The sequence below is a fragment of the Nematolebias whitei genome, chromosome 10 (genome assembly GCF_014905685.2).
Source record: "Nematolebias whitei isolate Nwh7 chromosome 10, NemWhi1, whole genome shotgun sequence".
Classification (NCBI taxonomy): domain Eukaryota; kingdom Metazoa; phylum Chordata; class Actinopteri; order Cyprinodontiformes; family Rivulidae; genus Nematolebias; species Nematolebias whitei.
The window spans coordinates 18,541,642-18,556,527 of record NC_056507.1 but is presented as its reverse complement, the minus strand read 5'-3'; the positions used below and the strand labels follow the sequence as shown (position 1 = coordinate 18,556,527).

The window sequence follows — 14,886 nt, the reverse complement described above, 5'->3', positions numbered from 1 at the left end:
ACACACACACACACACACACACACACACACACACACACACACACACATAATTACTTGGTAGTTGATAGAAGAAAAGATTAATTGTTTCAGGGGCATTTGGTTGTAAGAGCCTCCTCTGTGTGTCAGCATGTAAAAATGTCTGTATTTGTATTCATAAATTTGCGAGCAGTTCACTAAAATATCTGCATTATTTACTCGTTTCATCTGGGAAGAGTTCATCATTTCACATCCTTATGGTCCTTGAGTTTAGTTTGATTTGGGGGTTGGTTTGTCCTTTTGTTATTTTAGTTCTGACAGTCTTGATTTCCTTAGATTTGTTTCTGATTTGCTCTGGTTTTGTTTCCAGTTTGTTTTCATTTCCTGTTTTATTTTGAACATCGAGCACATGTTGTTCATTTTTCCTGTGTGTGTGTGTTTCACACCAGAGTTTCAATCTGTTTACTGTCCCTGTTAGTTTACAGATGTCTTGTTTCATCCACCTCCCAGATGGACTGTTGTCTTCAGCTTTTTGATTTTTAGATTCAGCTTTTTGAAACTGTATGCTCCTCATGACATGTTTGTTGGATTTGAAGACTTTTTGTTAATCGTTTTTCAGCAAAAGGCACGTTAATGTTTCTATCTGTGTGTGTGTCAGTCTGTTAGCAGTTCAGTTCAATTCAGTTTATTTATATACGTCACAGAAGTTATCGCAGGGCACTGAACAGAAACGTTCATGTTAAAAATAATAATTTCACATTATTTATCTGAGGAGCAGACTGCTTAGAGTTTAACTCCATCACAGAACTCTCATCTTGAGCAAGCACGAAGGCGACAGTGGAAAGGAAAAACTCCCCTGTGAGGAAACCTCCAGCAGAACCAGGCTCTGGACAAGTGGCCATCTGCTTTGACCGGCTGGTTTGAGAGGAACAGGAAGGAGGAACAGATACACAATGGCAGGTTGAGAATCACATGTTAAGATAGAAATAGTAGCAACATATCTCATGAACCACAGGACAGAATTTAGTGAAACGTTTAGGGAATAATCATTGGATGTACTTCTAGATCTGGTTAACATTTGGAGTTAACTCAGTTCATGATGGCTTACAGCCAACAGATCAAACAAAAACATAAACTCAAATACATTATATTGGTAGTTAATTTCACAGATGCTCAAATTTTGCTCAAATTTATTTTGGTAGTAGCTGAGAGTCACTCTGATTCTCTGACTATGGCATCATGTGATATTGCATGAGATTGTACAGGATGTTGTTTCCACGGTTTGACCAAAATGATCTAAACTCCAGGCAGCACGGTGGCACAACAGGTAGAGCTGCTGCCTCTCAGCGAGCAGGTCCCGGGTTCAAATCCCGGTCCGGGGACCTTTCTGAGTGGAGTTTGCATGTTCTCTCCGTGCATATGTGGGTTTTCTCCGGATACTCCGGTTTCTTCCCACAGACCAAAAACATGCATGTTAGGCTGATTGGTAACTCTAAATTGTCCCTAGGTGTGAGTGAGAGAGTGAATGGTTGTTTGTCTCGTTTGTCTCTATGTGTCCCTGTGATGGACTGGAGACCTGTCCAGGGTGTACCCCGCCCCTCACACTGTGATTGCTGGACATGGGCACCAGCGACCCCATGACCCAAAATGGAAGAAGCGGGTAAAGAAAATGGATGGATGGATCTTAACTCCATCATTTCTCTGCACAAGTTGATCTTAGTCTAAAACTCTGGGATGAACACCGATGGGTGATTTGCATTCCTTCAGGGAATACTAGACTTTTAATTAGACATCTGGTCTCTGTTAGAACATGTTTAATGTTGTAACGTTTTAAATCTGATCTCTGGCTCCAATCTTATTTATTTCCCTGCTTCCTCCGGAGGTTGGGGGGTAAAGTAAAGCCACACCACAAACTCCTGTTCACACACCTCTCAAGTCAAACTGGTACAAATCTGTGTGTGTGTGTGTGTGTGTGTGTGTGTGTGTGTGTGGGGGGGGGGGGTATTAAAGGCAACATCTGCTGGAAATGCAACAACTGGTTTATCTGACTAGAAAAAAAGAAGCCAATTTAGTTTCAAAAGCTCATAAGAAGAATTTATTTTTGGGATTCATTGGAAAACGTTCCAATTTAATTTCATTAATTTAATTTAATTCAAACGTTATGTGCCGTCAAATTAAAGCCCATTCCTTGTTCAGTTCTTAGACAGATTCTTTTAAAATGCAACAAGAGTGGAGGTTAGTCATCAGTGAGGTGATGAAAGCACAAAAAAAAAAAAAACCCAAAAAAACAGTGGACAGAATATAAATCTAAGCATTTTTGGCACTTTAATTTTTATTTACTTATTTATTTATTTGACCAAAATCTATATTTTAACGGTGATTAAAATGGCAGCACTTGCTTTGTCAAAAATTTGATTATACGTATTTGTTGCTTCTTTTTTTTTTGTTGTTGTTGTTTTCTTATAGAAAAATCACGTAAGAACTAATATTGAAGAGAATGATGATTTTGTAACACAAAATGTAACACGTGAAATGAACGACAGTAAAATAAACAACAGTTTTCTTTGACAATAAAATGTAAGTAAATGCAAATAAAAAAAGGATTTGTCTTGTGGCCTCTTTGACATAAAGTTGCCCCTGTGCTCATGGCTGGGGGGAGAGGGGGGGTTTAAACAAAGAGGAGCGTTGTGAGTTTCACAGGAAAGACCCTTGAGACTTTAAAAACAAGACTTCCTCTTATTTCAGCCTTTAGTCCCCCCCCCCCCCCCCCACACACACACACACACACACACTGAGGATTGCTTTAAAGAAGGGTCTCACAGCTTCGGTGGTGAACTTGTGTTTAATGATGGATCAGTCTGTGTAAAGCTCAAAGTCTAAACTTCAGGTTTTTAACTTGTTGTAAAATAAGTGTTATAACTGTGTCATTGTCTCTAATGTTACTGACTGAACGATGCACAGATCTAAAACACACAGACATGCCCTAATAATAGTTAGAAATGATGGTGTCAGCTATAGAAGAATAACCCAAACCAGATCATAAAACATAATAAATAATCACAGATCTATAAGAAGAACATGTGTAAAACATGTTTGGGTTCTTGTCAGTTCAGAGCTCCCTGCCTCTCAGTCAGTTCATTCATCATCCTCACAGTAAAGATCTTCATCCTCACAGTAAAGATCTTCATCCTCACAGTAAAGATCTTCATCCTCACAGATGCACACCAACACCCAACTAAACTGTGCAGGTTCCTGCTCTGACGGATGGAGGCAAAAATGCGTCAGTGAGCTGCTGGTGGTGTTCTCCAATAAAGGGACTTTACGGCTTCCTGGGCTAATTTCCCTCTTCCTATAACACAGAGAAAAACATTTGCAGAATTACTCATCTGTTTTACTGAACACAGCATAAAATGTAACTATTCTTGAAGGTCTCTGTCAAAATGCACATCGTTTTCTAAAGATTCTTAAAGACCTTTTGAAAAATTACAAAATATGACAGAGTTAGTGAAAGACACTAATTAAGCAGCTGCTCAACAAGCTCTTAATTCTTTAAGGTTTACTGAGCCTGGATTAGGATGATTTCTTTAATGCAGTTTCAACATCAGGTGAAAATCATCTGGATGGTTGTTTGTGAAGGGTGCAGCATCCCTGATGAGTTTCAGTCCATCAGATCCTTCCTGCTGTTTGTCTTGGCCTAGCTCTGGAGAAATCCTGCATCCATTTCCTCCTCAGCCAACACTCCTCTTGCTCCCAGTAATAAAACATTCTCAGCGCTGGAATGTTTCCCTCCCTCACTTAATGAGCTCGTTTATCTTTCACCTGCACTCGTCTTGTGTAATATCTGCGCCGGACTCATTTCCTGTCACCCTGATGAACGCTCTGTTCTGGGTTATTGCAGCCATTTGTTTCACCTGCAGATTCATGTCAAGCAAAGTGGATCATGTTGCCACCTCATTTAGCAGAACCCAACAATCTGATGCAGCTTATCAACCTGTGGTCAGGTCTTCCTCTTTGCTCGTCTAATCTCATCAGCTTTAAGTGATGAACGTAAAGAGATGTGATGTTATTGCAGGTTTGGGATATTTTCTTCTCACACCCACTCAGACAGGTGCTGATAAATGAAGCCCCAGACTGCAGTCAGTCTGATCATACAGACCTGAACCCCAGCTGCTGTGCTGCTTACATCCCATCGACCTGATCCACATTACTCTCCTAACGTGCTGAAGGATGACTTCGTCTGATCCCTGCACGGCCTTTTTGCTGCATTTCAGCCTCATGTTGTGGACTACAGTGTTTTTTCGGCAGTGCTGACAAACCATTGCCCAATTTTAGAGTAAATAATACTTAAACAGTTTCAAGGTAACCTGAAAACAAATATATTCTTTAAAAAAAAATTCAGATTGTTCTGTAAAGATTCAGTGTTTTCTTTGCTGTCATGTTGCTCCATTAGTCTCTTATTTTAGTTCAGGCATTATTAGACAAACTATCTGAATATTTTGCGCAGACATTTACACCACTTATAGTACAGTGTGTGGTACTATAGATATAAACTCCTCACTCTTTACATTTCCAATGAAAGTGCCGTTCCTTGATGAAATGCACGTTGTCCGCCTGTTTTAAATAAAAATGATGACATCATCTCTTAGTGTTGTGCACATTGAGGTGTTCTCAGCTACTACCACACAAATACTGGGTTGACTCCGAAGGTCCATCACTTGTGGATAAATATTCTGTGATGACTTTTTAAGAGTTTCATTGAAATCTGTTTAGTGGTTCATGAAAAACTTTTCTAAAAGACAAACAGATATTTAGACACACAATTGTGTTTCTGTCTTTTATTATAAAGCTGTGCTGATTTCTGTAGCCTCATAATGACTTTGACCCATATCATCATACCTAAACTAAACCCTGATGTTAACTCAATTCAAACTTAGGATCAGGCTTTGGACCCCAACAGGACAATTGGTCTTGACAAGGTGATCCAGAAAAGATCAAAGAAGGCAACAAAAACTAAAGAGACACACATTTTGTGTCGTGGTCCATGTTGGTGAGACAGAGGAGGACTCAAATGCAGGACAATAATCTGACAGGAAGGAAGTAAGACGGACTGAAATATTTATAGAAATGTAAAAAATTATAGAAATATACTTGTGATCAAGTAATAAACTAAAACATTAAACTTAACTCACACACGGGGCGTGGACAGAACAAGCATCTATGAGAACAGAGTAAAGAAAAATATATAATTAAAGCCCATCCATCTTTACCCGCTTCTTCCTTTTCGGGTCACAGGGGTCACTGGTGCCCATATCCAGCCATCACTGTGCGAGAGGCGGGGGACACCCCGGACAGGTCTCCAGTCCATCACAGGGACACATAGAGACAAATGAGACAAACAACCATTCACTCTCTCACTCACACCAATTTAGAGTCACTAGTCAGCCTAACATGCATGTTTTTGTCTGTGCAGGAACAGGAGCATGTGGAGGAAACCCACGCAGGCACGGGGAGAACATGCAAACGCCACCCAGAAAGGTCCCGGGCTGGGATTTGAACTGGTCACCTTCTCGCTGTGAGGCAGCAGCTCTATTAACTTTGCCACTGTGCCATTTGTCAAAGGGTGTGGTGGTGCGGTGGTAAGAGAAGGTGACTGAGAGGTCGCTGGTTTGAATCTCCTGACCAATACATCAAAAATGTGATCGGGAAAGGTGAAGCACCCCCACCTGCACCACCCTCATTTATCTCACCCTGAGCCCTTGAGCAAAGCCCCATAGCCCCCCCACCTCACCTGTCCACCCTCTGGATACCCTGACTGTTCCACACAGAGGGCTGCAGCGGCCCAGTGATCAGCAGGCGTGTCAGGAAGGGCGTCAGGCGTAAAAACAAAGGACAAATCTTCATCTAAAAAAGTTCAATCTGGTCCTCTGGACATTCAAAAAACAAAACAAAGCAAAACAAACAAACGAAAAAATGTAGAAATGTTTCATCTTTCATCCGAAAGACTTCCTCAGTCTGAGGTGCTGTATTCAGCTCAGTCTTATAAATAGCACCTTCTCAGAGTGGTTCAACCAGTTTGATGCAATCTTCATGTGAGTTTGCTCGCTGTAGTAGCCCCTGAAGAAGGAAGCAGCAGAAATGATAATAATAATAATAATTATTATTATTATTTATTCAAGGTCTGCATATCACCAGCTGCCTTCATGTCAGTTTTTAAAGATCAGCTGGTTGGGAACCATCTTGAAAAGGCTTGGCAGCAACAGTAGTGTTAAATTTGAAGAAAACACAAATACCGTATTTTTTTGGACTATAAGGCGCAATTTAAATCTTTTAATTTTCCCCAAAATTAACAGTGAGCCTTATAATCTGGTGTGCCTTATGTTTTAATTCTGGTTGTGCTTATTGACCTCAAACTGATTTTACTCGGTACACGGTACTCAAAAATCTGTCAAAGTGTTTTCGTTTCACTTAATGCACCTTATAATCTGGTGTGCCTTATAGTCTGAAAAATATGGTAATGTGATGATGTAAGATGTCTTCTGAGTGTCTTCCAGGTGTCTTTTCTGAAACAGACAAGCAGCACAAAGCCAACAAAGTATCAGTCTGCTTTATGACATCATGTATCCGTAGTGAAAGTGTCCAGGTGCAGATTGGGCCCTCTCTAGTTTAGACCAACTTGATGTTTTGTTAAAATAAAACAAAAAACAAAACACGCTGTAGAGACAAAAATTCAAACATAACTTTAAAAGCTGCTGCTTTTCACTGTAAGTCAAAGCTGAATCCTTCTAAAGGACGAGTGTGATGTTTTGTAGGCGACACTGATGTGTGCTTCAAGAGGCCACAGAAGGCATGCGGGGCTCGTTGGCCCCCGGCCTCCCGCCCCCACACGGCCCTGTAGACATTCCTGACAGCGTCTCCTCTCGCTGTCTGAGGCTTCTACAGAGACAGCTGGTGTTCCAGCAACATGATCCCCCCTCAGAGCTTCAAACCGCTGTCAGATTTCTGCCTCTGCTGCTCGTGTAAGGTACAACACGCTTCTCACACACGCTGCATTCAAAGGGTTTCTTTGCACATTTTTATAGATACTGACCAAAATTTTGAGTTGGTAGCAGTTGAGACTGATCCTCAACACATATTCTGAATATTAACAGATTGTTAAAGACATTTGTTTAAAAAAAGTCTGTTATCTATTTAGAGTCAATCTTGTCTGTGTGTTAGCAAAATATGTTATAAACCACTGGACGGATTTTAATGACACTTTCAGGAAATAATCAGTGGATGTACATCTACAACTGGTCTCATGAAGCACTAGATGGATTTGAATGAAACTTTCAGACAGGACAGCTTAGAAGTACGTCTATAATTGATCATGTTTAGGAGTAAATCTAAGTCAAGATGGCCGCCACAGCTAATCAACATTAGCCAGTACAAAACGGCTGTGTACGTCAGTCAGTTTAAAAACTACTGAGCTCAAATTTGATGTGGTAGTTCCTGAGAGTCGTTCACAACACATCCTCTGAGTGTGAAAAACAAAATTATTTGAGTTCAAACTTTATGCTTTTCCAGTGATTGATCAAAACAGCTATGGGTGCCGTTAGTACAGTCAAAAATTAACAGCAATATTTTGGTTTATTTAGCTTTTCATAAGAAAAAAAAGTTGTTTCTTTTTTCTAAGTCAGATTGTCACCACGTTATTCTTACATTTATAAATGTCATAGTTCCAAACTCAATATTTAATTTACAAACTAAATATTTAGCTTATAAAGTAAATATTTAGTTAGTAAGCTAAATATTTAGCTCCATGCTAAATATTTTGTTTGCAAACTAAATGTTTATGTCCAAGCTAAATGTTTAATTTACAAATTAAATATTTAACTTGCAAGTTAAATATTTAAGTCTGAGCTAAATATTTAGTTAGAAAATTAAATATTCATATTGGAAATTAAATGTTTAGCTTGGAAAATAAATATTTAGGTCAGAGCTAAATGTTTAGTTAGCAAATTAAATATTTAGTTTAGAAATTAAATGTTTAGTTTGGAAAATAAATGTTTAATTTGGAAAATAACAATTTAGCTTTGAAATTAAATATTTAGATTACTCCTAAATATTTAGTTCACTAACTAAATATTTAACTTGCAAGTTAAATTTTTTGTTTGTAAATTAAACATTTAGCTTGGACATAAACATTTAGTTTGTAAACTAAATATTTAGTGTGGAGCTAAATATTTAGCTTGCTAACTAAATATTTAACTTGCAAATTAAATATTTAGTTTTTAAACTAAATATTTAGCTTGTAAATTAAATATTTATATGACATTTATAAATGTATGCATAACATAGTGAAAACATGACTTTGAAAAAAGAAAACCATTTTTTTCTTATGAAAGGCTAAATAAACCAAAATATTGCTGTTAATTTTGACCAGGTAACTTTTCAAACGGCACCCCGTAAACAGCTGCCACAGAAGATGATCTTGGTCTAAAACTCTGGTGTAAAAGTCACAAGTGATGTGCATTTCTTCAAGGAACGCCTTTAATTTATGTTTTTTACACTCGGACATTGTTTTCTGACTCGATTGCCTGAAAAATGTTCAGGTTCTTCACATTCACGGTGAACACAGATGAAGACTGGGAGTTTTCTCCCCCTGTGTGTGAGTCAGCAGGTTGATGTGATTGTCCAATAATAAACAAACATGGTTGTCATGGTTACATGACAGTTAGAAGAAAGATGTCTTTGTAGATAAGCTGAGGGGGAATCCTTGTCTGGTTTCATCCTCATGGCTGCCTCTGGGACTCAGATGACCTTTGAATGACAAAATTAAAATCCGATAAATAAAAAATCTGAGTTTTCAGTCACACGCTTCTCACGGCTTCAGTTTATGACCAAAAGTTCCGTTTTTCATAAAAACTTTATGGCTTTACTCTGCATCAGTCATGGCCTGAGGGCGTGTGCCTGTGTTTGTATTTGCAAAGCAATTGTTCAGGTATTTGATCACCTGACGCGCATCACCCTGCTGAACACCGACAGCGGCCTTTTCAGGTAAAACAAGCCTGTGAATAGTTGTTGAGTGAGATACAGTCATCCAGGAACAGATCATGTGGTGCACCGCTGCCAGCTTCTTCACACGTGGGCTCGTCTTAAATCTTGAGTTGAAGTATACTGTTAACATGACGCACGTCTACGAGACTGTTTGTATTACAAGTGTCTTGCCTAACATCCTCGGCTGTTTGGGTTTAGAGGTTTTTTTTTATTTACATGAGGCGTTAGTGTTGTGTCCTTCTGGCGTCAGATTAGACTCCGACAGGAAGAGGGCGTGAGGAAATGGCAGCTTTTAAACTGAAACAAAGATAGAAGGGAAGGCTTACGGGAAACAGAGCGAAGCCTCAGTTTCAGAAGGATGTGAGTCATGGTGCACACCTGAGCCAACCCATGTGGGAGGCGAAGGGGCGTGATCTCCTGATGAGCTCCTTACAGACTGTTTGTTAAAGCATTATTACAAACTGAATCACCACTTTTCTATATTCAGAGCCTGAACTGTCCATTTATCAAAGACCTTTTCATTTTCCAATTCAGATGAAGACTGTTGTATCTTTTCCACTTTTCTTTTTGTCTTCTTACGTCTAAGATGACGACGGAGGAAGTTTAGTTAACTTTAACTAAAAAGCTCTAAAGGCCATCACAGACCAGTGGATGCACATTATTACGTGACTGTTTTCACTGTCCTAAATCAGATATACTCAAAATTCTGTTGGATTTAATCATTTCATTAGTGAGACTTGGAAGAATTAAATTTTAATGGAAAAGGCTTAAATTTATACTCCCAAAATAAATAGTCTGAAATAGTTAAGAAAACAGCTGTAGTTTCCTGAAGGTGTCAACATTTTTTGAGCAGAGATGCTCAGTTTGTTAAGACAAACAGCTTTTCGGCTGCTTTCTTCTTCAGAGGTCGCCACAACGAATAAGTCGCACGAAGACTTGGCAATTGTTTTTACGCCGGATGTCCTTCCTGACACAACCGCAGGCCATCGAGCTACCGCAGCCCTCTGCGTGGAGCAGAGAGCTGCATGTAGGGCACCCAGGGGAGCAGATGCTGGGGGTTAAGGGCCTTGCTCAAGGGCCAAGAGTGGGGTAAATGAGGGTGGAGACAGGTGTGGGTGCTTCAACTATTCCTTGAACTGGCGATCTTCCGATCAACCTCTGCACCGCCACTCCCTCAAAGAATGAGACTTAATGGAGCAGATTAATGAGCCTTTATTTACCTTCAGCATGGTGGAGGATCGAGTGTGGGATTATATAAATAAAGACGAGTTAAATGCTACTGCTACTGTCTCATTCAGTCCCTCGAACATGTAAACAAAGAGTTAAAGTGTGTAAAAATTAATAGGTTCAGGATCGTTTCAAAGCATATTAGTTCTTGTTGAAAAAAAGAATTAAATGAGATGTTCCAGTGAAGATCCGGCAGAAGAAAGCCTCATGGTGGTTGTTGGAAAGCTTTAGTAGTCATTTAGTGTTTCTGAAAATCCAAAAAGATCTCCTAATTTGCAAAAATGCACTCTAAAGGTTAAGAAAATGGTAGTGAACATTTAAAAATACATGTATTAATTTAAAGTCACTGTGTGACTGCTGATGCTGCGTTCACATCCTTGTCTTCCTGTTTAATGATTCTCCTTCATGATCAAACTCCTTCCACGTCGTTTATGATGTTTTACCCGTCCGCTTTTCAAAAGGCTTCACTAGATTGAAAATCGCGTGTTCTGTGACTCTTTGAAAACTTGGTTCTTTGACTTTTCAGCAAACTGACATTTATTTCTTTAATTTTACTGCATTGTTTCTTTTAGCTACTGTCTTGCTAATTGTAGCTTTTAGCTACAACTTTACTATTTTGAGCTTTTATCTACTGTTTTGCTGATTTTAGCTTCATTAATTGCTTATTTTAACAATCCTTTTAAATATTCATTCGTTCATTCAACACATTTCATCCAGCACTCATGCTGCGTTTTCACAGAAAATTTATTTCTCCACCTTTAATTTGGTGCACTTGAACACTATTTTCTTAGAATAAAGCTCCTTTTTCCCTCTCAGACATACAAAGAAATGTTACATTCTACTTGTTTTGTCCTAAAATAATCAATTGCTCTCTTCCACTATCATCTCACAACACTTTTATTAACTTTAACCCAAACCAGGGCTATTCAACTAAACAGTTTCTGAAAGCCAACAGCCGGGGGCCAAACATCCAGCAATTAAATCATAATGTAAATAAACCAAAGTTTACAATGATATGTTACATTTAAATTTGTATATTCTATTGCATTGAATCATAAATGCAATAAACAAAACCCAAACAATGAACGGGTCTGTTTTCATACATAAGGTGCACTGGATTGTGAGGTGCATTAAGCAAAACTAAAACATTTTGACAGATTTTTGAGCACCGTGTACACATAAAGTTGGTTTGAGGTCAGTAAGCACAACCAGAATTAATACATAAGGCTCACTGGTGAGTTTTGAGAAAATTACAGGATTTTAATTGTGCCTTATAGTCCAAAAAATATGGTATATATATATATATATATATATATATATATATACATATATACATACAGTACATATATGAAGTGGGCCGGATTGAAGTCACCCACGGGCCGGAAATGTCCCACGGGCCACCAGTTGAATAGCCCTGACCTAAACAATACCAAATCTCCTTTGAGCTTCACCAAAAGCATTAAACTGTGCAGTATTTTCTCAGACTGACAGAACTGTTTTCATCACGTTGGAACGAACTCTTGGATTATCGCAGATTTAATATGGTTCTGGGTGAAGGTTCGGTTCTTGTTGTTCAGTTCATCAGGATGATGAAACAAACTGAACCGTGTTCCTTCCGGTCGTCAACACCCTGCTTCTTCTTATCAGCGCGGCTTCTTGTGTTGGCAGTAAATGCCTCTGATGGACTTTTTCTTATCTGTTTATCTTTGAGAAAAAAAAAGGATTGGCCGGTGATGTCATCGGTTACATTTCTCGCCCTTCGTGTTCGTTGAAGTATGCGCTGCGGTCACACAGTGACGAGCTTTGGCCCGAGCACAATGACACAGGATGTTTATGCTGCGTCAGATCGAGACGTGGTGTTTAAGTTCCTCTGGCTGTGTGTTCGGACCAGGAAAGAACTCTTGAAAACTTTATCGTGTTTTAACCAGGAGGAAAATTAGAACCTCGTCTTCCGAAACCTCTCCAGAGGGTTGTTTTTCACCATCAGGCTACAAACAAACAAGCTGCTTGTTGTCTAAATAAAGCTCCAGTGACCAAAACCTCACGTGGCCTGTAGATCAGTGTGTGTGTGAGATTAATGTGGTGCCTATTTATGAAGCTGCAGTAATTTTAGACAGAGGGCCCGTCCGCTCCTGTAATACTCCACACATCAAGGCTTTGATGCGTTCATTGCAGCCTGATCCCACTTCAAAGCTGCGCTCGTGGATGGGATGGGACATCAAGGGTGTGTGTGTGTGTGTGTGTGTGTGACAACACACTCTTCTATGCTTTTCATTATTCCTGGCTGGTGATTTAGCTCTCTGTGACCTTTTGACCTGCGGGTCTGTGTGCTCGAACACACTTCCACACAAGATGTTCAGCTGAAGATGTTTGTTTAGAGACGAGACTTTTTTGAACACTAAACTCTTCACGTTTTTCTTTTTCACACCACGGACAGATTAGAGATTATGCCGTAATCTAAACTTGGTCCTCTTGTTAGATTTGGTGACATTTTTGTTCTATGTTCATGTTATTTTCAGCAGGACAGAAGGAATATCCAAGTGATTTTCTAAATTATTGTTTAGGTCAAACAGAGTCAAACTTATTTAAAGGAACGCTAACAAAGTTCAACTTTGTCAGTTTTAATCAAAGTTTTTACACAACATGCAATACTTCATGTGTTGTGAATATCTTTCAGCTACAAGCAAACCAAATTTTAGCACAGTATTTGTAAAATTGACTTAAATAAAGATATTTTCCAAGGTCACTTGGTTGTGGCAGCCATGTTATACTGAACTGGCTCGAAAAGGTTAAAGTAGATAAACATGCAATGATCATTTCCTGAACTTTTTATTAAAATCAACCCAGTGGTTCATGAAATATTTGGCTTACAAATTAAGTTGACTTTAAAAAATTAAAAGGCAAAACTTTTAAAGATAAGTGTGGTGGTTAACTCGTAGCTACTACCACTCCAAAGTTGAGGTCATTGTATGTAAAACAGTCTGGGTGATGTACGATCGTTGTTTTATAGGTCAGCTGGCTGTGACTTCTTAAATCCTGTTGAATCCAAATGGAACCCAGCTGTAGAAGTACACCAAATGATTCATCTTATCCATCTGGCTGTTCATGAGTTATTTTGCTAACAGGCACTCAAACACCAATATTCTCTTTTTCAATCAATTAGTGCCCAAGGAGCTGTAAAAAGTTCCCCTCCTCTGGATCAGGTGCGTTCAAAGACCTTCACAGAGTGTTTCATGTGTGCCTCTGAGTCAGGCCTCCAACCCTCCCCGGGACAATAAAGAGTCACATTCCTCCTGACAGCAGAGGGAAGAGGGACTTTCCGCTCCCTACACTCCCTTTTTACAGTTGCACGTGTGGCATTTAGTCAAAACTGCTTCCGGTTTTATGGAATATTAAACCTGAACAGGGAGGAAAAAAAAAAAAACTCAAGTGAAAAGAAAAAGATACAAATGAGTTATGTTAAAAACACATGGCTGTTTATTCAAATAAATACACTTAAACACGTTGAAATAGTAAAATAATTTAAACAAAAATGAGCTGTTTGCCAGTAACACCACTTCCTGGAAACAAATAAATTAAAAACACGCTTTAAGGAGTCACTTCCTCTCCGCAGAGCAAAGATGAAATAGTTCTGAGTCCAGTCCTGTGGAGGCTGGATCAGGCCCGGTTCTGGGCTCGGTTCCGAACAATCCTTCATCTCTGGACCCGGAGGACTTCCGTCCTCCGCTTGGTTCGACTTATAAATAGTCCAACTCGACACTGAAGGGAGATAAAGGCATTCGGTTTCCACAAACATGTGATGCTTTGATCTTTGGGTTTAGAATCAGTGCGTCCTCGTGCGCCTCTCTCCATGTTCAGAGCACGCAGCGCGTGCGCGGCGGATCAGGGCGCCCTGGCCATGCGCCTCTCCTCCTGCCCCGGAGAGCCGCTCTCACTGTCCTGCCGCGTCTTGAAGTCCTGGATGGCCTTCCTGTTCTGGTAGTCGATCAGCGCCATGGTGATCACCGCGTTCCAGCAGTTCTGCTCCCACGAGCACCGGAAGTCCATCTCCTTGTTGTCCGTGGTCACGATGGTGAAGTACACGAACTTGCCGGTGCGCTCCACGCAGTCCACCTTCTTGATGGACTGCAGTTTGAGCTCTTTGCCCCTGGAGCGCCTGTGCGTGTCCGCGTACATGTTCAGGCTGTCCGTGGTCAGGACGCACGTCTTTTTCTTCCAGAACTGGAGCAGGTTGTCGGTTCTCTTTTCCAGCTCTCCCTCTTTGAGGACGTGGCTGATCTCCTCCGCGGACATTTTCACGGTTTAGGTTTGTGGACCCCCCCTTCTCTGTGTGTCCCTTCCAGGAGCTTCTGGTCGACAGTAGTAATCCAGAGTTTGGTTGTGAATGAACCGAGGCTTACTTTATAGTCTGCCGTGGCCCCGCCCCTTTCCTCCTTACGTCATCTGGTGGCATGCAGCTGCCAGCAGAGTCATTCAAGGCTGAGTGTGGGCGGAAGCTGAGGTGGGGGAGGAGGAAGTCCGAACGTGGACCTATTTGGACTAACGGCTTGTTAATTAGTAGCCCCCCCCCCCCCCCCCCCACCCCCTCTCCTGGCAGCTGCATGCCACCAGATGACGTCAGGCGGCCTCGCCCACCTCCTCCCCGCC

At 40.4% G+C, this 14,886-nt stretch overlaps 1 protein-coding gene across 1 annotated transcript; it reads right to left on the bottom strand.

The window, feature by feature from the left end:
* Positions 1-13,714: 13,714 nt before the first annotated feature.
* Positions 13,715-14,609, bottom strand: phlda2 (pleckstrin homology-like domain, family A, member 2). The gene has a single exon (XM_037682736.1). The coding sequence runs from the start codon at positions 14,530-14,532 to the stop codon at positions 14,122-14,124; it is 411 nt and encodes a 136-aa protein (XP_037538664.1). The 5' UTR covers positions 14,533-14,609; the 3' UTR covers positions 13,715-14,121.
* Between the last annotated feature and the right edge of the window lie 277 nt (positions 14,610-14,886).

Excerpts from the sequence above, each read along its gene's own strand:
- phlda2 (XM_037682736.1), bottom strand. The coding sequence starts at position 14,532 with ATGTCCGCGGAGGAGATCAGCCACGTCCTCAAAGAGGGAGAGCTGGAA.